A 27,745-nucleotide genomic window follows, 5' to 3' on the forward strand; every position below is an offset into this window, starting at 1 on the left:
CTGTCTTGTGTTGCAGCTCCCTGTAATACCCAATACAGACTATGGACAGGAGTGGCGCTGTTTCAGAAAAAATGGTCTGTAAAGTTTAAAGGTAATGTTTCCAAAATCCTTTTCATTCTCCTCTGTACCAGCATAGTAAGGGTACTTACTTTTCTTCTCTCTGGAGATGTAAAGGAACACTGATCTCCTAATCAATATGTGGAGCTGCCATAATATTATTGCCCCCTTTCCTCTGTGACCCATCCTGACACTGCTCCTAATTTCTGAATTACAAAGAAAAATATACTCCACAAAAATGACATTTATTACAAAAAATAAAGTCCTACACACTATGGAATAATGATGGTGTAAATAGGTCTCTTCACATCTATAGCCATTTCAGTTTGGCACTAGTATCCAAATAGGAAAACATTTTTAATGACCCTTTGTTACCATTCATTGGAATAGGTGACACTTGTTAAATATTCATACTATTTTACATTACTATCTAATAGTGGAATAATTGTATCTAATATGTGGTCGGCTGCTACAAGGGCTGACGCGTGGATGTTGGCGAGGACTATGCTGGATTTCTTACTGCGAGTTTGTTCATTTAAGTTTCTGTTCACATCGGTGTTGTGGCTTTTGGAAACCACAAGGCTTTACTAGATGTGTTGTATGACGGATACCAACAGCATCAGATGCATCGCTATTCCTTTCGTCAGATATAATGGAATTGATGCAAATGTGAACAGATCCTAAGCGTAATCTAACAACTATGGAAAAAAGTGGTCGCTGTTCTGGCTGAAATGTTCCATAATTTGCAGAACTTTGTTGGCCTGTTTGACGACATTGCTACTGTTATGTCCACGAAGCTTCTCCACCGTTTCCTTCAGGTTTATTACTTCCATTTCTTTCCGCAAATCGTCTGTAGAAATACAGGTTTAGTTAGACAACTTTTTGCAGTCACAATTTTACAGGTAGCTAAAGGTTTTTTTTTTTGGTTTGTTTTTAGAAAACCCATAGTTCTTTACCAGGATAGTCCGAGTTAATACGTGGGTTCCCCTGTTCAGGACTCTAATCTCATCCTCCCGAGTGGGGAGCCATTTATAGGGAATCTCTCACGCTAGCGGACCTGCCCTGCACTACTCAGACAGCCCACTGATATGAATGGGCGCTGTGTAAGGATGATGTTCCTATGGTGGCGCTGCAGGGAAATTGAACACATACTGCCAGGTGTCCCCACAGGTTAAAACTGATTACAAAATGCCCCCCCCCCCCCCCCCCCCCCCCTGTTAGGACCACTAGTGATCAGCTTATTGTCAAGAAATCATTCTAACAAGTAGGAATTGTCCAAAGGGAACAATCTATTATTATTGTTGGGGAATTATTATGGTATGTTTAGACATCGCAGATTCCACACCGAAAATCCATGAATACTTACAGTAGAATACATGTGGATTGGGTTCCTAAAATCACATCCTTATGAGCAGAAAAAAATCAGCTGGAAAATCTTTCAAGTCCACAACATGCCCATTATACTGTTGCAACTGGTGAAATCTGCAGCATATATTTTGCTGCTGATTTGCACCTAAAACTGCTACTTCTGGATGTAGCCGGAGACTTTGTGTGATTTTGCCTTTATTGTGTTTGTGAATTCTTTCCATTTCCTAAAGGGTTGTCCGGTTTCAGAAAATTAATGTGGTGTTTTTTTTTTGTGTAATTGAAAGTTATACAATTTTCCCCAAAACGTTTTGTATTAATTCTATATGGTTTTAAGATCTCTGCTTGTTGTTATTCAGTATTAATTATTTACATTGATTGGATAAAAATCTGTCTGTGGTCATGTGATGGACACACAGGTGCATGGCTCGTTACAGTATGTGTATCCGCGTTGTTTCTTCTAACGAGCCCAGTACCTGTGTGTCCATCACATGACCATGGACAGAATTTTTATCCACTGGAAGGAACCATGAATGTTTCTACTGAATAACAACAATCAATCGTAAAAACTGTACGGAATTAATCCAGAAAGTTTTTTTTATACAAAAAATAACATTCATTTGCCAATCCCGAACAACCGCTTCCAACATGCAGTATGGCTGAGAGCTACCAAAAACAGTTGCTGATCAGGCTGGAAAATTTTATATAAAATAATTTCTACAAATCTTGGGTTTTATCAAACTACTTTCCACGGGTCGTGTACAAATGGAGAAAAGTGAACAAGAAACCCAAACGTTAATATTCCTTGAAAGTACAAAGTACCTTAGCGTAGCGTGATATATAAGGAGATTCAGTGGCAACGGTAACGGTTTGTGTTGTAGGGATGATGCTAATATTTCCTAAGGAGAACGTTGTTGCTTATTTAAAGTTTACAGAAGATCCGTAGACTACTGCAAAAAGTTGAATAATTCGGAAATGTGAATCTTTGGCTTTACTGAAACCATTGCCATAATTAATAAAATTTATAAATTTTAGATTTTAGCAACAAATCCCCCAAAAAGGGAAGCTAAATCCAGTGCAGAATTGTAGTAGGTCCTGAAACAATAGCAACTCCTCTCAGATAAGTTATAAACTTCTATTTAGCATAATAAGGGAATTCACAAGTCCGACCTATCCTAACCTCGACTCTATCAACTCCGATGGCTGTATTCAGCCTACTTTAAATAAAATCCTATTCATACTTAGCCATGTAAATGCTGCCGGCCTTACCTGAGTCTATGAGGCTGCATAACAGACCCATGGAGTTGTATTTCACCTCTGGTCCCATAGATTCATCTTGTAGAACTTTGTGCAGGATTGACACCAACGCCGACTCTTTGAAGGATTCCTCAACAACCTCTGGAAGTTAATAATGCCCATTATAAACGGTTACGCCTATACAAATAATGTTGTCATGACTACACTGTACATTTTACTTTACCAAGGTTGATGGCAGATGCAATGGCTAATGCGATAAGGGCTTCGTTTTGCATAATGGCGTGCTCACTCGTCGTCATGGATACCAGGTACTTCATACCTTTGGCCTTTTGAATCGCCATGACTACGTCCTGTGCATAACAAAAGAGAAAGTTTTTAAATTGTGTAACCTTGACGGATAGTCTCAGGAGCCTATGTAGGTTTACCTAGCGATCCAATTATTGGTAGATCACACAGAAATCGGGTTACTGAAGCAGTAAGCACGCTCCTTTCCTCAAGATTCAAGATCATCACAATCACCAGCATTAGACAGAAGCGTGAGTGTAAAAAACATACAGCAGCTTTTGGACCGGCCCACCAGGGGATCCACCGATGGATCCCGGCTCTGAAACAATAGGCCCCAAGAATTCAGTCGAGGACAACCCCATTTGGAGCGGACTTTGGAGATCATCACTACTAGGGACTAATTTTATAGGTTGTCACAAATCTTGTATAGGCCTTACGTCCTGTGTGTGCAATGATAACAAAGATTACAATGCAATTAAAAGTGGACATGTATATGTTCTGATGTGCCCCAAGAACCCCACTGGCAGCATTCACACAGTGCTGCTGTTTTCAGTTACTGCTGTATTTTATGGTGTTTTTGCAATAGTTTTCCCTATTTACTTAACCCCTTCCTGCTCCTTGACATACTATTCCATTGTGATGAGCGCATCGTTCGCGCTCAGTGACGGAATAGTAAGTCACGGGAGGAACAGCCATTCTGGCCCCCTTCCCAGCACACGCAGGAGCTGTGACCACTGCTGTCTTGTACAGCAGTTGCCGCTGCTCCTCCCCAGGGCCCGATCGCGGCGTCCCCGCTGATTAACCCCTTAGAAGCTGCGTTCAATAGTGATCACAGCTTTTTACCGTTTAAAACACCTTTGACGCCCTGCGACTGTCCCGCGGGCGCCAATGGTTGCTATGGCAACTGGAGGCCTACCAATGGCCTCCGGCTATGCCATCTACAGAAGCCTAGTAGGTCCTGACAAAGGCAGGACTCACTATGCTTGCTGTCAGTGTGTAGCTGACAGTGTATTAGAATAGCGATCAGGGCTTCCTGTCCCCTAGTGGGACAAAAAAAAAAGTTGTATAAAAATAAAAGTTTTAAACTAATAAAAGTAAAAATCACCCTTTTTGTCTTATCAGTCCTTTTTATTATTATTATTATTATTATTAATAAAAAAGAAACGATACATAACTGGTATCGCGGCATCTGTAACGGCCTGACCAGCGAAAGTATTTTGTTATTTATCCTGCGCAGTGAACGGCGTAAAAGAAGAAAATAATAACCCATAACAGAATCACAATTTTTATGGTTGCTTCACCTTCCAATAAATGGAATAAAAAAAGATCAAAAAGTCGCATGTACCCAAAAATGGTACTGATCTAATCTACAGTTAGTTACGCAAAAAACAAGCCCTCGCACGGCTTTTTTTATGGAAAAATAAAAAAAAGTTATGGCTCTTAGAATATGGCAACAAAAAGTAAATTAGTTTAAAAAAAAGTATTGTGCAAACGCCATAAAACATAAACTATATACATGGTATGACTATAATCGTAACGCCCTGCAGAATAAAGTGAATATGCCATTTATAGCGCACGGTGAACGATCTAAAAGGAATAAAGAACAATAGTAGAATTGCTGTTTTTTAATCACCACGCCTCTTAAAAAAAATGATCAAAAAGTGCACCACCCCATGAAAACTACAATGAATTCAGCTTCCAAAATGGGGTCACTTTTAAAGAGGCTCTGTCACCAGTTTATACGTTTTTATTTTGAAAAGCAATAATTTTTGAGCAAGTTATGAACAATTTAAAATGTATTCTAATTAGTTCTTAATGACCAACTGGGCGTTTTTTTACTAAGTGGGCGTTGCGAAGAGGAGTGTATGACGCTGACCAATCAGCGTCATACACTTCTCTTCATTTCACCCCAGCATGATCACGCTGTGATGGGACTTCCTCCCACAGGTCCTTCACCAAAGGGATGGAAGAGTCAACAGACATCGCCTCCAGCCGTGCCAGGACGTTTATCCGAATCTGTAGCGGCTGGAGGCGATGTCTGTTCAGTCTTCCATGGCTCCGATGAAGAACCTGTGGGAGGAAGTCCCATCAAAGCATGATCTCGCGAGATCACACTGTGCAGTGAAACAAGCTGGGCTGGAATGTAGAGAAATGTATGACGCTGATTGGTCATTGTCATACACTTCTCTTTACAACGTCCACTTGGTAAAAAAACGCCCAGTTGGTCATTAAGAACTAATTAGAATAAATTTAAAATTGTTCATAACTTGCTCAAAAATGGTCGTTTTTCAAAATAAAAAACACTGCTGTAATCTACATTACAGCGCCGATCAGATTATGTAGGAGATAGTGCATTTATAATCTGGTGACAGAGCCTCTTTAAGGGTTTTCCCTTGAATGATAATGATTCTTATTAGGGTATGTGCACACACACTAATTACGTCCGTAATTGATGGACGTATTTCGGCCGCAAGTACCGGACCGAACACAGTGCAGGGAGCCGGGCTCCTAGCATCATACTTATGTACGATGCTAGGAGTCCCTGCCTCGCTGCAGGACAACTGTCCCGTACTGTAATCATGTTTTCAGTACGAGACAGTTGTCCTGCAGCGAGGCAGGGACTCCTAGCATCGTACATAAGTATGATGCTAGGAGCCCGGCTCCCTGCACTGTGTTCGGTCCGGTACTTGCGGCCGAAATACGTCCGTCAATTATGGACGTAATTAGTGTGTGTGCACATACCCTTACCGCTATGAGTTCTGCAAATGCGACATGGTGCCCAGAAACCAATTCAGCAAAATCTACATGCCAAATAGCACTCCCGGCTTTCTGAGCCCTGCCATTTGTTCAACCGGCAGTGTATGACCACATGTGGGGTATCGCCCTAATCGGGAGAAATTAAATAACAAATGTTGGGGGGCTTTTTCTCCTTTATTCCTTGTAAAAATTTGCAAATTTTATCGGAAAAATTAGATTTTCAATTTCACAGGTTAATTCCACAAAATGCAGCATAAAACCTGTGGGGTCTAAATACTCGCTATACTGCTCGATAAATTCCTTGAGGTGTGCAGTTTGCCAAATTGGGTAACTTTTAGCGGATTTCCACTGTTTTGGAACCACAAGACCTCTTCAAACCTGACATGGTGCCTAAATTATGTTTTAATAAAAAGGAGGCCCCAAAATCCACTAGGTACTCCTTTGCTTCGGAGGCCGGTGCTTCAGTCCATTATCACACTAGGGCCACATGTGGGCTATTTCTAAAAACTGCAGAATCTGGGCAATTAATATTGAGTTGCGTTTCTCTGATAAAACCCTCTGTGTTACAGAAAAAAATGGATTCAAATCTAATTTCTGCAAGAAAAAATGAAATTTACAAATTTTCGTCAACATTGCTTTCATTATTGTGAAACGCTTAAAGGGTTAAGAAACTCTCTAAATGCTGTTTTGAATACTTTGAAGGGTCAAGTTCTTAAAATGGGGTGTTTTATAGGGGTTTCTAATATATAGACCCCTCAAAGCTACTTCAGAACTGTACTGGCCCCAAAAGAAAAGGCTTTTGACATTTTCTTGAAAAAATAGTCAATATAATATTTTATTAAATAAAAATAAAAATCATGACACTGTCCCTTTAAGGGGTTAAAGGGGTTCTCTCATGAAACATTTTTTTTGCAAGTTGGTAGTATACGTTGAATTCATTTTTCATTGAAGGGGTATTCCAGTCATTAAAATGTATCATCTGGCCACCGGATAAGTGATATATATTAGATCAGTTAGGGACCCCCACAAATTGTTATAACAGGGGACCATTGCTCACGGGGGAAGTACTGGTCTAACAACACCACTGTGGCTGTCCTGGAGGGTTGGGAGGAGCGAAGGTTTCCATTCTTGCGATTAGTGGGAGTTTCTGTGGTCATACTGCCACAAATCTAACTTTTCTAGCCTATCCTGTGATACATTTGAATGATTTAAATACCCCTTTTAAGTCCTTTTTTTTTTTTCAATAATATGTTAATTCCCTACTTGAGACTTGCTGTGTCGCAAGAGAGATGCCAAAAGTCGATTTGCTTCTCCTCGCACTCCAATGTGGTCCTTGGCTTCACACCACTGGACAAGTCTAGCCAAGAGCTTGGAATCTTGACCCAGAATCCTAGCTGTATCCGCTTTAAATAAAGGAAAATAAAGTGAGATCACTATTGCCAACCTGTGCTTGTACTTTAAATGTGTCTATATGATTTGTATTGTATTGTCCAAGTAGTTCCAATAACTGCAGTCCCTATTACACACCGGTGCAGCGAGCGCCGACCAATGACCGCGCTCGTTTGCTCCTGTCGCAAGGAGCTATGTCTGGCTCTGATCGCTCGTCCCCATACATTATTATCATGTCGGCAGCGCGTTCCTCTGTTTGCACAGGGAGATGTGCTGCAGACACCACCAATAATATTGAACTTTTTCTAAATGTTGCAATCAGCCGATCAATGAGCGTTTGCTCGTTCATCTGCTGATCGCTGCCCTGTTCATACAGGGCAATTATTGGCAGCGAGCCTTCTATGAACGATAATTTCCCAGTGTAAAATCACCTTAACTGCCCAGTGCAAAATGATTGTCAAAAGAGCTCATATTTTTCCCCTAGTAGTCGATATTCTATCCGTATCCAGCTCAGCAGTTCACTGCTCCCTGATGGTAAACTGGCTCCTGCTGGCAAGCTACACTATATGGACATAAGTATTGGGACAACTAAACATTACACCTTCAGAAGTTTTTATGACATCCCATTCTAAGTCCATAGGAATTAATATCAGGTTGGTCCTACCTTTGCAGCCAAAACAGCCTCCACTCTTCTGGGAAGATTTTGGAGTTTGTATGTGAGAATTTTTGCCCATTCCTTTGGAAGAGCATTTGTGAGGTCAGACACTAATGTTGGAGGAGAGGGCCTGGCTCAAAATTTCTGTTCTAGTTCATCCCAAAGTTGTTTGATGGGGTTGAGGTCAGGTCTATGTGCAGGCCAGTCAAGTTCTTCCACACCAAACTCACACTACCATACCTTTATGGACCTTACTTTGTGCACTGAAGAAAGCCTTCCCCCAAACTATTCTCACAAAGTTAGAAGCATACAATTGTCCAAAATGTCTTGGTGTGTTGAAGAATTTAGATTTCTCTTCACTCGAACCAAGAAGCCTAGGCCAACCCTAGGGCAAACGCCATAGTCCTATCCCTCCACCACCGAACTTTACTGTTGGAGTAATGCAGTCAGGCAGTGTAACGTTCTCCTGGCATTTGCCAAACCCAGACTTGTCCATCAGACTGCCAGATAGAGAAGCGTGATTCCTCATGCCAGAGAACACGTTTCCACTGCTCCAGAGTCCAGTGGTGACGTGCTTTGCACCACTCCATCCGACACTCGGTATTGTGCTTGGTGATGTAAGGCTGGCATGCAGCTGCTCTGCCATGGAAACCCATACCATGAAGCCCCCGGTGCACGGTTTTTGTGTGGATGATCATGCCAGAGGAGGTTTCTAACTCTGCAGTTGTTGAGTCAGCAGAGCGTTGGCGACTTTAAGGGTATGTTCACACGCTTACTAAAAAACTTCTGAAAATACGTAGCTGTTTTCAGATGTTTTTTAATTAACTTGCGTTTTTCACAGCCGTTTTTTTAGCTGTTTTTCTATAGAGTCAATGAAAAACGGCTCCAAAAATGGCTCGAGAAGTGTCATGCACTTCTTTTTCGGCCCGTCGGACCAGAACGCTGTTTTTCCATTGAAATCAATTGGCAGATGTTTGGAGGCGTTCTGTTTCTGATTTTTCAGCCGTTTATGCCCCGAAAAATGGCCAAAAGTAAGCCGTGTGAACATAGCCTAATACACCATGCATCTGAGCACTCGGGACCCCGCTCTGTAAGTTTAAGTGGTCTGTCATTTCATGGCTGAGTTTCTGTAGTTTTTAAAAGGCTTCCCTTTTGTAATAATACCGCTCACAGTTCATCGTGGAATATCTAGGAGGGAAGAAGTTTAACAAAATGACTTGTTGCACCAGTGGCATCCTATTACAGTACCGCCCTGGATCCAGTGAGGTCTATAGAATGATCCATTCTTTCACAAAAGGCAGACTGCATGGCTATGTGCTTAATTTTATACCTGTGGCAATGAGACTGAATAAAACACCTGAATTCAATAACTAAGAGGTGTGTCCCAATACTTTTGTCTATCTAGTGTAGAAGTTATCGGAACTACTTCGTTTTTATGCTGTAGAGCTGAATGCTGGGGAAAGATGCATTCTCTATCGTCTTAGGACTGCTGCGTTGATACAACATGAGTTGCTCCTTGAAGTTACAGTACTGGTCTACACGTGAGCTCGTAGACATTTAATCCCATAAATCTGACCAATGCGCCTCATTTGTTTAGCACTGATCGAGTTTAAACATATTTTAGCTGCATCAATACTATCCCATGAAGCACTGTATGTTCTTTTATTTTTTATTTTTATAATGTTATTCTTAAATGGGTTCTGTGTTAATAGTTATGTCCCTCCGACATGCCATCTACATGGGATTGCTGCGAATCCAACTGCTGAAACTCCCAATGATCACCCAAAAAATATATTTTACCAGACAGTGTCCATTATTGTAGTTCAAATAAATGAGGCTGAGCTGCAACTACGCTGCATTACCAGACACTGCCGATGCATGATCGAACCATTGACCAGGCAGATACGTAAATCGCATATTTCTCATAGAGCGATGCCATCAATAACTATTATACTGTATATAAAGTTACAAGAAACAGTCATTCCAAACAGAGGACACGACTCTCAAATTAGAAACCGGTGGAGAAAAGAGTTTTGTCGCCGGACCATGAATTTCTAGTTAATACAAAACTACAACTAAGTTGCTTTGGTTTACCTTGGCCATCAGTCAACATCCTTAGTGTACCCAGAAGCTTGAACTGAACTGGGGGCATTTCTGATCTCAGCAACATCTGGATCCTGTCTGCTACCCCTTCTTCCAACATTTTTACTTTGTTCAACACTGAGAATAAGATGCATGAGTATTAATCGTTGTAAATACTATATTACTATAGTTCTGTAAAAATAGCTGTAAAATGTTATCCTTTTATTTGGTGTCATATATGCCAAATAACCCTGTTTTTCTTTATTTCCCTAGACAAATGAAGCAAATGTAAAACATGCCTCGATGTGAGAATAACTTTGTTTGTTTCAAATGTAAAAGTACAGCATAATACCTCCTGTCATGTGAGATCTTCTTTTTTTTTGTTATCTCATATTTTCTTGGCTATAAATCAACACTTCTACATATAGGCTGGGTTCACACGACTTATTTTCAGACGTAAACGAGGCGTATTATGCCTCGATTTACGCCTGAAAATACGGCTCCAATACGTCGGCAAACATCTGCCCATTCATTTGAATGGGTTTGCCGATGTACTGTGCCGACGACCTGTCATTTACGCGTTGTCGCTTGACAGCTGTCAAACGACGACGACGACGACGACGCGTAAAATGACTGCCTCGTCAAAGAAGTGCAGGGCACTTCTTTGCAATGTAATTTGAGCCGTTTTTCATTGAATTCAATGAAGAACAGCTCAAGATTACGGGCGTCAATAACGCCTCGCATAATACGAGGAGGAGCTTTTACGTCTGAAACGACGCAGCTGTTTTCTCCTGAAAACAGTCTGTAATTTCAGACGTAAAAGCCAGTTATCGTGTGCACATACCCATACAGAGAATTAGACAATAAGAGCCCACACCGGAGTACGCAGGATAGTCTAGTTCTATGGTGATGTAATTGAGGAGGAAGGTCCTGGCAGGGCAGTACTTAGATATTTCCTGTTAAAATGTTTTTTTGTTTTTTTTTGCAGTTTATACTGAACTCCTATTGGCTAACCCTGAGTAGTATTGTACTGATCGCTGAGCAGTGAAATGGCTGAACTGAATTAGAATTTTATGTTTACTGGTGGGCAGATACAGAAAACAGATTGATAATGGCCATCTTCCATATACCACAAAAAAATGCAATAAAAAGTCATATGTATCCTAAAATGGTTCCAATGAAAACTACAAGTTGCCCACACAAAAACAGCCATCATACAGCTCCATCGATGGTAACCTAAAATGCTTTGGCTCTTGGAATGCGACGACCCAAAAACAAATTATTTAGAAGTGTTTTTAACGTGCAAAAGTAGTAAAACATTTAAAAAAAAACTATATAACTTTGGCAGAATCTGTGTTTTTTCCATTCCCCCCCTAAATAAAAAAGTTAATAAAAGTAAATCAATAAGTTATATGTAGCCCAAAATGCTGCCATTAAAAATATACTGTACAACACGTCCTGCAAACAACAAGCCCTCCAATGGCTATATTGACAAACATTTTTTTTTTTTTTAAAGTTATGGCTCTTGGAATGCAAGGATCAATAAAAAAAAACTGGTTGGCCATTAAGGCCCAATGTAGGCTGGTCACTAAGGGGTTAAAGGGTGTGAATTCACTTTATGCAGATCATCCCAGAACTATCCATTTAATACACAGACACCGGTAGTTCTCCATAAAAAAAAATCTGCCTTCTGCACTAGCTCTCGGGCTAATAGAAAGGTTTTCTGATCAGACCTCAATTGCCTCCATGTGCCCTTCTAGGTCATTTAGAGAAGTGTGGTCTTAAGAAGAGAACCCCCTTCAGAGTGGTCAACTTATTTTAATATTGGCCTATGTATTTCTATTAATATTGTATTGTTTTTGAGGGACTAATCCGCAAAGGACTTTAGTCACCTGCTAGAGTTTAACTATAGGAACTGGGTACAATGTATCCCGTCCACACTGGTATTTTGTCACTTACTCTTTTTCTGGTCTTGACTAATGAATTCATTTTTTGTAATTGTCCTAGATATGAGAGAGAAATTTGCTTTCTCCATTTTTTTGTGGTTCTGTATTTTATCACATAGCACCAATAACCATATAATCATTGAACACTTGTACTATTGCTTTTCAAACATGGAGCTTCACCGTCTGGCTGGGTTCACACTGCGTTTTCAACATGCATTTTGTTTTTGTTTTTTCGTTGATGAACGCCCACTGATTTAGGGCTCATGCACACGACCGTAGCCATGTGCACGCCCGTGATTTTCGGGTCGGCCGGCTGCGGACTGTCAGCTGTGAGCCGCCCGAAAATCGCGGGACATGCACTTGGCCGCGGCCATTATTTTCTATGAGCCCGGACCGCAGAACACGGCCGTAATAAGACAGGTCCGTTCTTTCTGCGGTGCCGGCTCCTGGGCCATGCACGGACCGAAGAAGCTACGATCGTGTGCATGGCCCCATAGAAATGAATGGGCCCGCAATACTCCCGTGGATTTTCGGGGGAATTGCGGCCGCAAAAACACATTCGTGTGCATGGGGCCTAAGTTCATCTACCAAAACAAAAAAACGCGTTAAAAAAACAAACAAAAAAACCACATAGCATGAACCCAACCGCTCACCGGCAGCTCACCCTTATCCCTTTTATTAAAATGATATGGACAATGAATGACAATCTTCTACAGCAGTGACCCCTACTGCAAATATCCTCCTATCTATGAATCCCAGGCCTGGCTGTGTGAGCTCTCCGACTACTATTATTAGAAGAAGAAAAAATTCCTCGGATTTGGTAATTATTTTTCTTGCACGCTTCATAAGGTAATTGATGGATTACATTGTATGTGTCCTTCTGCTATGCTGGATATGATGGATGACTCGCTTAACGCTCCTGCTTACAACATTTTCCGATTACAAGAAGAAAAATCTCGTCTAATGCATTTCTTCTCCCTCCCTGTCTTGTATTGTCCTAATAGATTTGGGACGTTTCAAAATCTGACAATAATTCAATCAAAACTGCTTTGGAATCAATACATGTAAATCCCTAAATTGAGTGTAACAAATGGAGAGGACGTGTCGCAGCTTGCTATATGTATGTTTGATGAGTAGAACATGTTTAACCCTTTCCTTTCAGGTTAGCGGACACCAATAGTGGCTGAATGCAAAGGGGTAATTTGTATTCGAATCAAGCGCTAGTTGGGTTTGTCAGAGATTCCATTACATAGAGCAAATTTATCAGACAAATGTGAATTTGAGGCATAAATCAGCCCCGTACAAAATTTCTTCCTTGACTCAGTTTGTTATTTCCATATATAGTGCTCTGCGTCACAAAATGTCACTCGCAGGAGGAAGCGGCTGCATTTTGTGAGGACAAGAAATGCAATGTTTAGGAGACAAGATGCTGCTTTGTACCTCTAATGATCTAATTGATTTTAATGTGGCGGCATTCAAGAAAAAATAGGACTCCTTGCTCATTTATGAAATATAGTGATACTCAGCTGGTGGTCCTCATGTGCCTGCTTCACCACACAGGCCTCCCGGCCCCGGGGAATGGTACCAAGTGGAGTGCTGCTGTTTTTTACCTGACTCTTTGATGTGCAGCACATTGAAGAAGTCTGGGGCTCGCCAGTTTCTTCTACATATATGACAGATGTATAAGGTTACATAGTTGATAAGATTGAAAAAAGACACTGGTCGATCAAGTTCAACAAATAATCCTACCGTGTTGATCCAGAGGAAGGCAAAAACCCCCATGAGGTTGATGCCAATTGCCGTATTAGGGGAAAACATTCCTCCCTGACTCCAAATATGGAAATCGGAATAAATCCCTGGATCAATGTCCCATCTCCATAATCTAGTTCTCATAACTTGTATTATTGTATTTTTCAAGAAAGGCATCAAGGCCGCTCTAGAACTTGTTTGAAGAATCAAGTTAAGGATATCAGTATAGGATCGCAAATTTGCTCATTAAAATACTGCTCTGGTCAATTGTTAGTTCTCTTATACTGGAGTGGAAGAATAATAAAGTATCAACCACAAAGTTGTAGCCAAGAGAAGCTTGCAGAGACCAAATATAGAGTTCTGGTATAGTGTGTGAAGATAATTTGTCCTTTGTTGCAGCACTCACTACTAAAAAAAGTTTAAATGGACACTAACTTTTCAGACAACTTATGCTGATCTAATAGTATACCTGATAAATATCTACTTTATTTATTTACTTGGAAAATGTAGTTGTTTTATCCATGCAAATTTTGTGTGAAGTTACTACCACTAGGTGTCTGCCTTCCTGTAATCTGCTGTGCACCCATTTTTGGCAAGCAAAATCCAATTACAGAGCAGAGGAGATGGACTGCGGAAAGTGGGAGGGTTGGAGTGTCTCTCCATAGTCTACCCATGGAGGGGGGAGCAGAGAGAGATTCAGACGCACAGATGCTGCTGCCTATAGAAGTCTATTAAGAGGGGAGGGGGAGCAGAAGGAGGAAGTAATGCGAGATACACAGACACAAACAGACGTGCTGCAGCTGCTAGTAAGAGTTATATGTCATCCCAGTGCTGGATTCTCAGCTACAATGCTCATTGCTGCTGTATAGTGTCCTCCATGCTTCTGCATCTTCTCTATCTCTCTATCTATCTGTATATATATGTATATATATATATATATATATATATATATATATATATATTGATAGAAAGAGATAGACAAGCAGGATTCTCCCCTACTCTGTGTAGAGTGTAAAGGAGACATGATAGCCGCTAGGCTCCACCCACTAGCTTAGGGAAAACAGAATTAAATATAGAGCCTACAGAGGGGAAAACTTCTAAAAAAAAATGCCATATACAAGTCATATAATGGCCAGAAATAGTATTGCTCACACACATACGACAGCTTATTCTGAAAGTCACCTGAAAAGTTAGGTACACAAGCACAATGAAATGGCGCATGATGTATTCAGACATCAATATAGATGGATTTTCAGCCCATTTATGTAAACAAGAATATTGCAATTCAAAGACCGCAAGCAGAGATCTTGAATGTGGTCAGTAATTAAAACAATTTATTGCAAATCTCATTTTAATAGGACGTTAAAACCCTGGCTCCAAATACATAGCTTCACTTTAAGTGTAAACTTTTATATTACCAAATAATTCCTGTTTATTTCCACATTAGTGATATTTGCATTCCTTAAATATCGGTATGCTCCTTTGTACGTTATATAAAATAGTACTTTACCTGGTATGGCAAGATTACGAAGTGCACTGAGAGCAGCATGTTGTACAGCAACATCTCCATTCTCGACATGTTGTTCTAGCAAGTCTAAAAGTTGGTGAACTACACCAAGCTCCACCATTCGCACACAGTTAGTATCTGTAGAACAAAGGAAGAAATGTTGGCTAAGCTTAAATAGAAAATGTTTTTCAGGAACACTCATCATTTTCTTACTTCTGCCACAGTTTTCCTGCAATTAGGAGGGGTCCCTAGTATTGGAAACATGCCTTTACTGTGAGCATTTCAATCCTTTCCGCTATGTATGAATTTATTATAGTGTTTATGGGGAGCTAAATAAATCTCTATACAGTAAGAACACAGATGCAATTGAATAGTCTAAGCATCGCTGGCAAAAGAACTATAAGTTCCCATCGCCGCCATTTCGGTGCTTTTTCTGTGATGCAGGAGGTGAAATGATGACATCGCGCCACTTGTGTTGTTCCTCAGAGGGTCTTGCTAGAAGAGGCCAGGCTTGCATCTCTCGACAGCGAGGGATCAGGAACAGGTGAGTATGTTTGTTTTAGGGGCACTGTGTATGACACTATCTACAGGTGGCACTGTATGTGGTACTACCTACAGTGGGCACTGTATATGGCATTGTCAACTGTGTCACTGTCTACAATGGGCTCTGTGTGTAGTATTATCTACAGGGATCTATCTACAGGGTGCACTGTATGTGGCACTAACTACAGGGGGCGCTGTATGTGGCACAATGTACAGGGGGCACTGTGGTACTATCTACAGGGGGGACTATCTACAGGGGTCTCTATGTGGCACTATCTAAAAGGGGCACTGTATAGCACTATCTGCAGGAGGTACTGCATGTGACACTAACTAGAAGGGGCACAATTCACAGGTGGCACTGTCTGTGGCACTATATACAAGTGAACAGTTTGTGGCAGTATATACAGGGGCACTAGCTACAGGGGCACTGTGTGTGACTGTACATGGGGCACAATTTGGCCCTGTGTGCAGGGGGCACAGTGTGTGGCAATATGTAAAGGAGGATCAGTATGTGACACTATGCACAGGGACACAGTGTGTGACACTCTGTACTGGGGGCACAGTGTGTGACACTATATACAGGGTTCACTGTGTGTGCATGGTGCTTTATTTTCAGGGGGCACAGTAAGTGAAATGATTGTATTCCGGGTGCAGAATGTATGATACAATAATTTTCAGAGGCACACTGTATAGTGCTATTACTAGTCTTTCTCAATGAATTAGACTATTATCAAAAAGTTAATTTATTTCAGTAATTCAATTTAAAAAGTGAAACTCCTATATTATATAGATTCTATACACACACAGAGTGATCAATTTCCAGCATTTTTCTCTTTTAATGTTGATGATTATGGCCCACGGTTAATGAAAACCCAAAATGTAGTATCTCAGAAAATTTTAATATTATATAAGTCCAATTTAAAAAATGATTTTTAATACTGAAATGTTGGCCTACTGAAACGTATGTTCAGTATATACCCTCAATACTTGGTCGGGGCTCCTTTTGCATGAATTACTGCATCAATGCGGCGTGGCATGGGGGCGATCCTCCTGTGGCACAGCTGAGGTGTTATGGAAGCCCAGGTTGCTTTGATAGAGGCCTTCAGCTTGTCTGCATTGTTGGGTCTGGTGTCTCTCATCTTCCTCTTAACAATACCCCATAGATTCTCTATGGCGTTAAGGTCAGGTGAGTTTGCTGGCCAATCAAGCACAGTGATACTGGGGTTATTAAACCAGGTATAGGTATTTTTGGCAGTGTGGGTGTCAGGGATCATTACCATGTATATTGTTTGCAAAAATATTATCCTTACACATATTATTTAAAAAAAAAAAATGTTTTCTTCAAAAAACAGGCAGCACTCAAAAAGTTGTAGCAAAGTTAGAAAAGGTGCTTTATTCCATCAGTCCAATACAGCAACGTTTCAGCTCTTCAATAGAGCCTTTTTCAAGCTAGTGAATGCTTGAAAAAGGCTCTATTGAAGAGCTGAAACGTTGCTGTATTGGACTGATGGAATAAAGCACCTTTTCTAATTTTGCTACAACTTTTTGAGTGCTGCCTGTTTTTTGAAAAATATATACCTTGGGAGACTATGGCCATATCCCTGGCGGGCTTGCACCCTCATTTTTATGAGACCTGGACTGTGTGGTTGACATTTTTTGTGTACCTATATATATGTATATATATATATATATATATACATATATATATATATATATATACATATATATCAGTATATTTCACAAAGAGATTGGATCTATGGAACACAAAGGAGCCTGAATGAGGGACACGCCTATGGAGACACCGCCACTGGAATGCAAGAGGAGTGTACAGATGAACTTACAGCTGAATAGAGCCAATGGGACTTAAGCACGTCCCACATCTCTAGGGAGGAAAACTTTTGTGTTTCTTTGTTCAATAAAAAGTTCAGTTCTTACTTCCTACTTCACTGAAGGAGGATCTGTACCAACTTGTCTGTCTGGTTTATTTCTTCCACGCATGCACTCAGATTCCAACTTACGGAGCTGGTTATTCGGTGTGAAATAACAGGGAGAAGGAAGTTACGATGACATGGGCAGGTGCCAAGTCCTGCTGGAAAATTAAATCAGCAATTCTCCTCTGCCATGTGTGCAATGTATAGAAGATATGATAGAAGTTAGGCTCTGCCCACTAACTTAGAGACAACCGAGAATTCATGAGAGAGAGAGAGCCTGTAGAGGGGAAAATTGCCAAACAATGCAGAATACAAATAATATAATGGCCAGCAATAGTGTTAGTCCTCAAGTACACATATATGACAACTTATTCTGAAAAGTCACCTGAAAAGTTAGGTACGCTGTAAATATAGTGTTTTTTTTGTATAAGAAACAAACATTACCATTTCTTGCAAAATTAGCAATGGCAAGTGCTCCAGTCATCTGAAGTAGGGTGTGCTGAGAGGTTAGCCACGTAGGAATATTCTGGTAGACTATACCACCGCCATTGTCAAAAAGTTTCTGCATGGATTCATCTGCCAAATGACATACAACTGGAATTAGTTTGCACCTAGAAATGCAAATGTACTTGCTATTAAAGAACATAAAAAGCACAAGGGCATAGATGGACTTAAATCCAGACATTTTTAGTCAATCTACTCAAGATTGATTTTCTGGGAAGGTTGTCAGATACCCTGAAGAAAAATCTATCTAAAAAGATGGACCTTTCTTGGATCACTCACGCATGTTGGTTGTGGGCCACACAGAATGACGTAGCCCCTGGGTCACAGGTTCTACACCCTTGCTCTAGAGAATATACAATAGGCAGACATTTTGTACTACAGACAATACAGGAAGGAAAGGTGTGCTTCTTATCTTTCTGCCCCCAGGGAAGGTTTTAAAAATAACATCAAAAGAATGAAAATGCATAAAATGCGCAAATATATTTAACTCGACTGGTCATATACATTAATTCCTATGAAAGCTGGAGGGGTGACTAGGTGCCAGACACTGCATGCACTGCTTACTGTAGCATAGATGAAAGCAATGAAATTAGCCGGGAAAGGGGTATTCCCATCTGAGATATTTATGGCATATCCAGAGGATATAAATGCCTGATAGCTGGGGTCTCATGTCTAGGATACCCATATTCAGGTGTGTAGCTAGGTTCTCCAGCACCCGGGGCAAAGATTCCGTTTGGCGCCCCCCCCTCCGAATCTCTTTCCCGACATCTCCTCCCTCCTTGCCATGTTTGCTTGCTCTACCAATCAATGAGATTTAATTTTTATTTAATCTTTTTTATTTATGTAACTCGCGCATAAAACCATCTGTACATTTTACAAGCAATATAGTTATATAAGGTAGTTAACATAACAATAAATGAAAAGAAAATAAATAAAGAGGTCAGTGCCGGACTAAAACAGATTGTATAACTGAGGCTAATGAGAATATATGGTGACATAATGAATAGCCTCCTCTTGTAGATAGTGCCACACACAGCCCCCTCCTGTAGATAGTACCACACAGCCCCCCTGTAGATAGTACCACACAGCCCCCCTGCTGATAGTACCACACAGCACCCAGTAGATAGTGCCACAGTGAACTCTATAGATAGTCACCTCTTGTAGATAGTGCCTCACAGCCCCCTGTACATAGTGCCACACTGCCCCCTGTAGATAGTGCCACACAGCCCCCTTGTAAATAGTGCCACACACAAACCCCTTGTAAATAGTGCCACACATAATTCCCTTGTGAATAGTGCCACACAACCCCCTGTAGATAGAGCCACATCCCCCTCTTGTAGATAGTGCCACATACACCCCCCGTGTAGATAGTGCTACACAGCCCCCTTGTAGATAGTGCCACACAGCTGCCTGTAAATAGTGCCACAGACACCCTCCTGTAGATAGCACTATACCCCCTCCTCCCTGCGCATAGTGCCATTGGGTCTCCCTAGATGAGCCTCTGATGTCACTGTCCATATACGGATAGTGACATTAGGGGCTTCTCCAGGAGCGGAAAACGTGGGAAAAGTGTCGGCAACACAGTATAATGCCCTTCAGCTGCCCTCACACAGTATTGTGCCCTCTAGCGGCCACCATATAGAAAAATGACCTCACAACTGCCACCATACAGTATAATGCCCCCATAGATGCACCTATAGAGTATAAAGCCCACACAGATTCCCCCATACAGTATAATCCAACACAGATGCCCCCATACAGTATAATGCCCATACAGATACCCCCATACAGCATAATGCCCACACAGATGCCCCCATACAGTATAATGCCCACACAGATCCCCCATGCAGTATAATGCCCATACAGATGCCCAATGCAATATAATGCCCAATCAAATTCCCTCATACAGCATAATGCCCATATAGCTGCTCCCATACAGTATAATGACTTTATAGCTGCCTCATGCAGCATAGTACACCAATAGCTTCCCCCATACGGTATAATTACCCTATAGCTGCCTCATACAATATAATGCCCCATAGTTGCCCCCTTACAGCTTAATGCCCCCAAAGCTGCCCCATACAGCTTAATTCCCCCATAGCTGCCCCCATACAGTATAGTGCCCTATAACTGCCCCCATAGAGTAGAATGCCCCCACAGCTGCCCCATACAGTATAATGCCACCTTAGATGCCCCATACAGTAAAATGCCCCCATAACAGGCCCCATATAGTATAATGCCACCTTAGGTGCCCCTATTGCCAGTGCTCATGCATATAGTGCCACAGTGGCAGTGTATGCCCACTGTACCCATGTAGATAGTGCCAGTGTCCCTTGTGGATAGTGCCCCTATATAGTGCCACACCCCTTTGAAGATAGCACCACTATCCCTGTAGATAGCGCTACAACTCCCCTGTAGATAGCACCATTGGGACTCCCTCTAGGAGCGGAATCCCCTGCTCTAAGTAGCACTGTGCCCGGGGAGTCCTCGGTGAGCGGAGGAGCTCCCTCTGCTCCTCCACTCTAAACTAATGCTGAAGCAGGGAGCTTACTGTTCCTTGCTTCAGCATTAAGTTCAACTGTATTTGCGTCCTGAGGACGCAGATACAGTTGACTGCGGGACAGGCTGCCCGGGACGGATGAGAGGTATGGTTCCTCTCCTGGAGGAGCCCCTGACATGACTGTCCATAAAAAGTCCATATGGATAGTGACGTCAGGGGGAGTAGTCAATTGTACCTGCGTCGGCCCGACACCCCCCTACCGTTCTGCCCAGTTGCGCCTAGGGCACATGCCCCACCTGCCCCCCTGCTATGCTCCTGCTCATATATGAGGAGAAAGGGTGTCCCCTGATCCCTTCTTAAGCACTCCAGAGAGGAGAGGAGGTGCATTTTGCTCTTCCCATTGCAGTTTTATTGGGACCCACACCTATCAGACATTTATGACATATACTGTCAATATACTCTAAATGTATTAGATGGGAATATTTATTTAAAGGCTATGTACGCTTTTGAAGCAAAACATTTTTTTAAAAAATTCAATGTTTTAAGTTATTTGCAACAGCTTTTAAATTCTTTTAATAAAGATTTTTTTTACTCTTTCAAAATTCAGCTTTTATGTATTCTGTATACATAGACGCTGTATCATTCCATCAAAGCCGATTTCTTCATAAACTTAGATATGATTGTTATTAGCTGGATCATGTGCATCAGAGACCCGTTTAAGTTGAGCCGTCAGTTCAGCTAAACTGACGACTGCAGCTTTGACAGAATGATACAGCTATAGGATACATAGCAGCTGTATCTTAAAAAGTGAAACTTTTTATTTTTTAATAAAAGTCAATTTAAAAGTTGTTGCAAATCACATAAAACATTGATTTGTTAAAAAAAAAATGTTTGCTTCAAATGTGTACATAGCCTTTAAGTTTTATTGTGGCCCTTGGGAGTGGTACAATCTGATAATATGGCCCTTGGACCAACAGGTTTTGCACCCCTGCTCTAGAGTAAAAACTGGAATATTTTAGGTTTCCTTTTATTTTTTTGTAAGAAAAACCTGAATTAAATAATGTTATTTTTTGAGGATTATATAAATTTTTAACCGGGTAGGTCGCTAAGTCTGACCAACACTTATCATATGTCTATGGCCAGTTTAAGTGTTGAGTTGAAAGCTTGTGAATGAATACTGGCGTTTGGATGCACTAACTCCGAATTTAGGGAAACTCTTAGAAGTCAATGGCACTGCAAATACTTCCTCTTAGACAGATGGCCCATGAATTAAAGGAAAAACAATATGTGGGTATTCTTATATAGGGGGGGGGGGGACATTGGAAGACAGGAGTTAGATTAATCAGACTCCTCAATTAAAAATACAATACAGACTGCTATGCGACCGTTGTATAAATGTAGCTGGGATGTTGGGGGTTGGGGGGGTGTTGACGTATCTTTTTACGAATGTCTATGGTGTATTACAACATTAATATAAAGGCGGAACTCATGAAGAATGTAATAGATTTTTATAGTAATTTATGAATATGGAAAAGCTGACAATACTGAAACAGTACAGGATGCATCAGTCTTTATACCTTTCCTTTTTTCCGTATCCACTTTTGGATTTGGCTAAAAAAACTGAGCAAAAACTGCATCAACTGTGGGTGTGATCCTGGCCTAAAGCAGCTTTATCTTCCCTGTCTGAAGCAGTATATGAAAGAGAAGAGTGGGAGAATAAGCCGTCAATCAAAAAGCTGTCAATCAGCAGTGTGTGGACGGGGGGGGGAGCAGGACTCACAGGCTTATTCTGTGAGTCCTGGTAAAATTGACACAGCTTTTTACATATAAATATTGAATGATGTGACAGAAAACGATGTATCACCAAGCTCGGCGTCTAGCCCTCTATTTAAGGTTGACTTCAAATTGGGCAGACCTGACAGACCCACTTTAAGGTTGGACATATTATTTAGCCACCTCATTATTTTTCTTGCTTACCCTTTAGGACTTAGCGGGGTACAATAATCTCAAAAAATAGTGTAACATGCACTGTATTTCTTAACCTGGCGCACGCTACTTTTCAGTCTAATTACACCAGAATATGGAGTAAATGTATCAATACATTTCCCTCATTGTTTTCAGTTGTCTATTAACCGAATCAGCCTTTATATTCTGTATACATTATGCTTACCGCCAAGAAGCAGTGACACAATAAGGTCTGATGATGACTTCATTGTACACATGTCCTCTGTCTGGGAACTGTCCTGTAGTCTTTGAAGGATATCACATAGAGTCTCTTGAACAGAACCATCTACTAGTTGAATCTTGAGGGGTTCTGAAAAAATAAAAATCACTGTCAAGTAATTAGTACAAATAAAGAAGACACATTAATATATAATTACTATTGTAGTGTACGCCTACAAAACATTATAACGTTTAATAGATTGACCTGAAGGGTGAATTTGGTTATACACATGTATTGTATGAGATTTGGCTATTTTAAGGATGCCAACCATGATGGTAAAATAGTAGGTACAGGTTCGCCAGTATCACCTTAGGAATAAATCTAAATGGTTTGGTCATACAAATTACACTACATATTCAAAAGTGTATGCATCGCCCCCTTTTTAGTTAGTAGGTTCATCTGTTTGATAGAACCATAAAAGTCATCTGCCCTCGCACCAGCCAAACATGCGCATTTGAGGCCTAGTTTGGTTATTTTCACAGCATTTGCCCACAATTGCAGGGCTCTGAGGTCAAATAGTAAAACAAACCCGCAAGTAGTGACCCCTATTTTGGAAACTACACCCCCTAAGACATTTTAAAGGGTGTAGTGAGCATTTTGACCCCACAGGTGGTTTTTCATTAGAAATTTATGCGCAGCGGATGGTGCAAAGTTAAAATTGCAATTTTCCACTGATTTGTCATTTCAGTGCACAATATGTTGTTACCAGAGCGTATAATAATGTGATGAAGAAATAATAATCCGCAGATGTGTGGCCAGTGTTGCACTGATAAATGGTGCCCAATCTTATCAGCTTTTAGCACATTTTGTGTCATCATATTCTGAGAGCCAGAACTTTTTTATTTTTTCTCCACCGGAGCTGTGTTAGTGTTTTATTTGTTGTGGGACAATCTGTAGTTTTTATTGATACCATTTTGGGGTACACACAATTTTTTGATCACTTTTTCTGTCAGAAAAACATAAATTCTGACAAAATATGGTATTCTTTTTTTTTTTTTTTTTTACAGTGTTTACCATGGGCTATAAATGATAATTTTACTTTATTCTGCGGGTCGATATAATTTCGTCGATACCATATGTATACGTTTTAAAGCATTTGCACAATAAAATCACTTATTTTAATTATTTATTTTTTATGTCACCGTATTCTGAGAGCCATAACTTTTTTATTTTTCAGTCAAAAATGCTGCATAAGGGCTTGTTTTTTGCGAGACAGGTTGTAGTTTTTATTGGTACTTTTTTCTGGGTACATGCAACGTTTTGATCATTTTTTATTCCATGTTTTGCGAAGGGTGGTGACAAAAAAATTTGTGATTCTGGCATTGTTTTTATTTTTTGTTCACCATGCGGGAAAAATAACATTATAGTTTTATAGTTTGGGTCGTTACGGACGCGGTGATAATAAATGTGTACTGCTTTTTTAACGTTTTTATTTATTTCCTATAATAAAAGACTTATTATTTTTTGTGTATATTAAGTTGAAACATTTATTCTTACACTTTTATTCAACGTTTTTATCAACATTTTTTTAACTTTTTTTTTTGTCCCACTAGGGGACTTGAAGGCCTGCACCTCTGGTGATTACTCGAATATATTGCACTACCCACGTAGTGTAATGCATTACAGCTTTCTGTTATTTACTGACAGCAAGTCTATTAGGTCCTGCCTCCGGGCGGGACCTAATCGGCTTCTGTACGTGGCAGAGCAGGAGGCTATTGTTAGGCCTCCGGTTGCCATAGAAACAATCAGCATCCCCATGATCACATCAAGGTGATGCCGATCGCTAAAACCCACTATGTTGCCGCCATCGCTGTTTGACAGATGTGGCTGCCAAATGCCCCAGTAGGGACATACCAATGTGGTAGTTGTAAGGCATGTAGGTCGATACTAGTGAGCAACACCTACAATAGTACTGTGTCAGGTCGGACATATGACAACTACGACTTCATCAACTGCAAAACCGAAGGTGTGCTGTACCTGATGACGTGTAGCTGCGGAGTTCAATATGTGGGTAAAACTATTAGGGAATTCTGTAGGCGTATAAGGTACCACATTAATGATGTTGTAAAACAAGCGGAGACTCCAATTTCCCGTCGCATTTGGGAAAAACAACAGGGTAACCCGGACCACCTCAGTTTCCAAGGGGTTGAGAAGTTTCACAGTCAACCCAGATGATTGGGATTAACGTATCCTACAGATAGGACTTCTGTTCTTATAACATTGAAGTCGGGAGGGCTAAATGATAATATATCATACCGTGCTTCCTATGAGTGTTCATCATATCTTGAGTGATGGAGGTTTACCATTTTTACTAGGACATAGGTCTTTGACTAATTGTCTAATTGTTGATCTACGGATGTCTATGTCTAACGGGTCACTATCTATTGTCTAACCCCGGATTTTTGTAACCCCTACTCCAGCTTATTAGCATCTACAGTCCCTTTATTATCAATCCTGATAATCTGATACTATTCTAATGAGGAATTATGTCACTACTATTGTCATTGAGGAAATGTTACAATGGGTATTTAGTGACAGATTTCATGTTATGGACAGTCTATTCATATTTATTTTGTCCTGATTGTTGTAGTTTAATATGAGTAGTGTGTGGGCTTTCATATAAACTACATTTCTTTTTACACTCCTTTCATGGTTAATCGCCGTTTGTCTTATTCCCCTGATTTGTTTTCTATTCTAAGTCCCGGTTCCATAATGTGCCGCTATGTTATTGCAGCCGCCTTAGGGTTCCCATAGCTACACGACGCTAGGGCGGGAGGAGGATTATTCCGGGTTAGTGGGTGCACGTTATAATGATGTGGCACATTCTGCCTTGTCTGGGCGGAATTTAAGACTTAAATAGCCGGTGTTGTTGCCACGCGCGTCACAATCAAGCATCAGTAACGTGTGTACAAACGTAGTTGACAGTAGGAGTATGTATGCACACAAAATGTTGTTTAAGCTCCCACTGTTATGCACCTCTGAGGAAACATTCATTAACCCCTAATGACCACCAATACGCCTTTTAACAGGGGTCACAAAGAGGCCTTAAGCTAGGCCGCTGCCTTTTCACGGCAGCCTAGTCTATGTCCACCCATGCAGGCTGGAGCGAGTGCTCAGCGGTCTGATGACAGCTGGGCTCCTGCTCCAACGGTAGTGATCGAAGTTTACTTAGATCGCGGCCATTTATCCCCTTAAAAACTACCGCAACATTTAAGTAGTTTACAGAGGGAGGGAGCTCCCCCTCTCACCCTTCGGCCGCCCGCAAAAGTATTCACGGGCCTCCGATGGCGTGCCATGGCAGCAGGGGGCCTAACAAAGACCCCCAGGCCTGCCCTGGTTATTTGCCTATTAGGCCGTGCCAGAGGCACGCCCTAAAAGATTGCCTATCAGTTTAAGGCTGAGTACACACGGGACAGATACACTGCTTAATGGCACATCCGCCTGTGCGTCGCAGGTAATTCCGTTCGAAAAAGCGCACCAAACTGTGGTGCAGTTTTTCGCCTGGAATGTCCGCTGCAAAAAACTGCAGCAATTCGCCGCTACAAGGTCGGCCTCCAGGAGACCGCTGCAGCCTGTGATTGGCTGCAGCGGCGGTCACATGGGATGAAGACTCATTCCAGCAGGATGAAACACAGACTCCTAGGTAAGTATTTGTCACGATCTGTGGGTATTGTGGACCAACTGGGCCATACTGCCTTGACGGTATGGCAGCTGGCCAACTGGATACAAGTCAAAGTCTATAGCTTGTATAGGTGTACCTGTGGTAACTTCAGACAGTAGCCGGATAGGCTCGGATGGGACCTTGGCAGCCGGCAGACACCAGGCATGGTGTAACAAGACAGGCGTAGTATACAGCACAACTTGACCCCAACTCTGCACGGCACTGGAACAAGATAGCACGGGATACAGGGAACAGGTAGCAGGAATGGGAACACTGGTGCTGGAAAACACTCAAGGGACCATTTGCAGAGACAGACACGGGTAGGTACAAACAACGCTCAGGCAATGCAGGAAGGGGCAGGGCCCTTCTTATAGTCCAGGGTGATCTGGGAGCAATCAGCTCAAATCTAAAACGTGTGTGCTCTGTCTCATTGAGGCCGGGATGACGTCGAGCTCGCACCCTAGTGGTCATTGCAGGACAGGACGGCCGCATGTGCTGACATCTCTGGGGAGGACGACGTCTGAAGGAAGATAGGAGTCTGCGACTGCAGACATTACAGTATCGCCCCTCTTACGCCCCCTCCTCTTGGGACCTAAGCGGGAGAGAAACCTCTTCAGGAGGGTAGAGGCATTGAGGTTCTCCTGTGGCTCCCAGGACCTCTCTTCTGGACCAAACCCCCTCCAATCCACCAAATAAAAAGTTCTTCCTCCTACCCTCTTGGTGTCCGGGATGTCCTTAAGCTCGAATGTATCCGATGAACCGCTGGGAGCAACTGCAGGACTAGGAATCTTGGTGTAGCTGTTCAGGACCACAGTCTTCAGGAGGGAGACATGGAAGGAGTTGGGGATCTTGAGGGTAGGAGGCAGCCAAAGCTTGTAGGAGACATTGTTGATCTGTTGCAAGATCTCGAAAGGTCCGAGGAACCTGGGAGCAAACTTGCATGATGGCACCCAAAGCCGAATATTTCTGGAGGACAGCCAGGCCTTGGTACCCGGAAGAAACTGAAGCGGCTCTCTTCTCCTCGTATCTGCACTTCGCTTCATGCGGTCGACTGCCTGCAGAATAGAGGACCGGGTTTGCTGCCAGATCTTTATAAAGTCCCGGAATGCAGAGTCAGCAGCAGGCACCTGGGACAAAGCAGACACAGGGAGAGGAATACGTGGATGTTGGCCGTAGACTATGAAGAATGGTGTGGAGGCAGTGGACTCACTTATGTGGTTGTGATAGGAGAATTCAGCCCACAGAAGAAACTGCACCCAGTCATCATGCTGCCTGGAGATGAAGTGTCGTAAGTAGTTCTCCATGATCTGATTGATCCTCTCAACTTGGCCAT

At 41.7% G+C, this 27,745-nt stretch overlaps 1 protein-coding gene across 3 annotated transcripts in view; it reads right to left on the reverse strand.

Moving 5' to 3' along the window:
* Positions 1 to 283: 283 nt before the first annotated feature.
* LOC142663242 (rap1 GTPase-GDP dissociation stimulator 1-B-like) overlaps positions 284 to 27,745 on the reverse strand; it is a 150,784-nt gene continuing 123,322 nt past the window's right edge. For all 3 annotated transcript variants that reach the window (XM_075841739.1, XM_075841738.1, XM_075841740.1), the window contains 8 exons: positions 22,698 to 22,841; positions 17,968 to 18,099; positions 15,053 to 15,187; positions 9,860 to 9,985; positions 6,985 to 7,124; positions 2,903 to 3,029; positions 2,692 to 2,820; positions 284 to 907 (listed from right to left, as the gene is read on the reverse strand). In XM_075841739.1, the coding sequence (XP_075697854.1) occupies positions 756 to 907; positions 2,692 to 2,820; positions 2,903 to 3,029; positions 6,985 to 7,124; positions 9,860 to 9,985; positions 15,053 to 15,187; positions 17,968 to 18,099; positions 22,698 to 22,841 (1,085 nt within the window). In that variant the 3' untranslated portion in view covers positions 284 to 755. The remainder of the gene's footprint in view (positions 908 to 2,691; positions 2,821 to 2,902; positions 3,030 to 6,984; positions 7,125 to 9,859; positions 9,986 to 15,052; positions 15,188 to 17,967; positions 18,100 to 22,697; positions 22,842 to 27,745) is intronic.

Source organism: Rhinoderma darwinii, chromosome 11, assembly GCF_050947455.1.
Source record: "Rhinoderma darwinii isolate aRhiDar2 chromosome 11, aRhiDar2.hap1, whole genome shotgun sequence".
Lineage (NCBI taxonomy): Eukaryota > Metazoa > Chordata > Amphibia > Anura > Rhinodermatidae > Rhinoderma > Rhinoderma darwinii.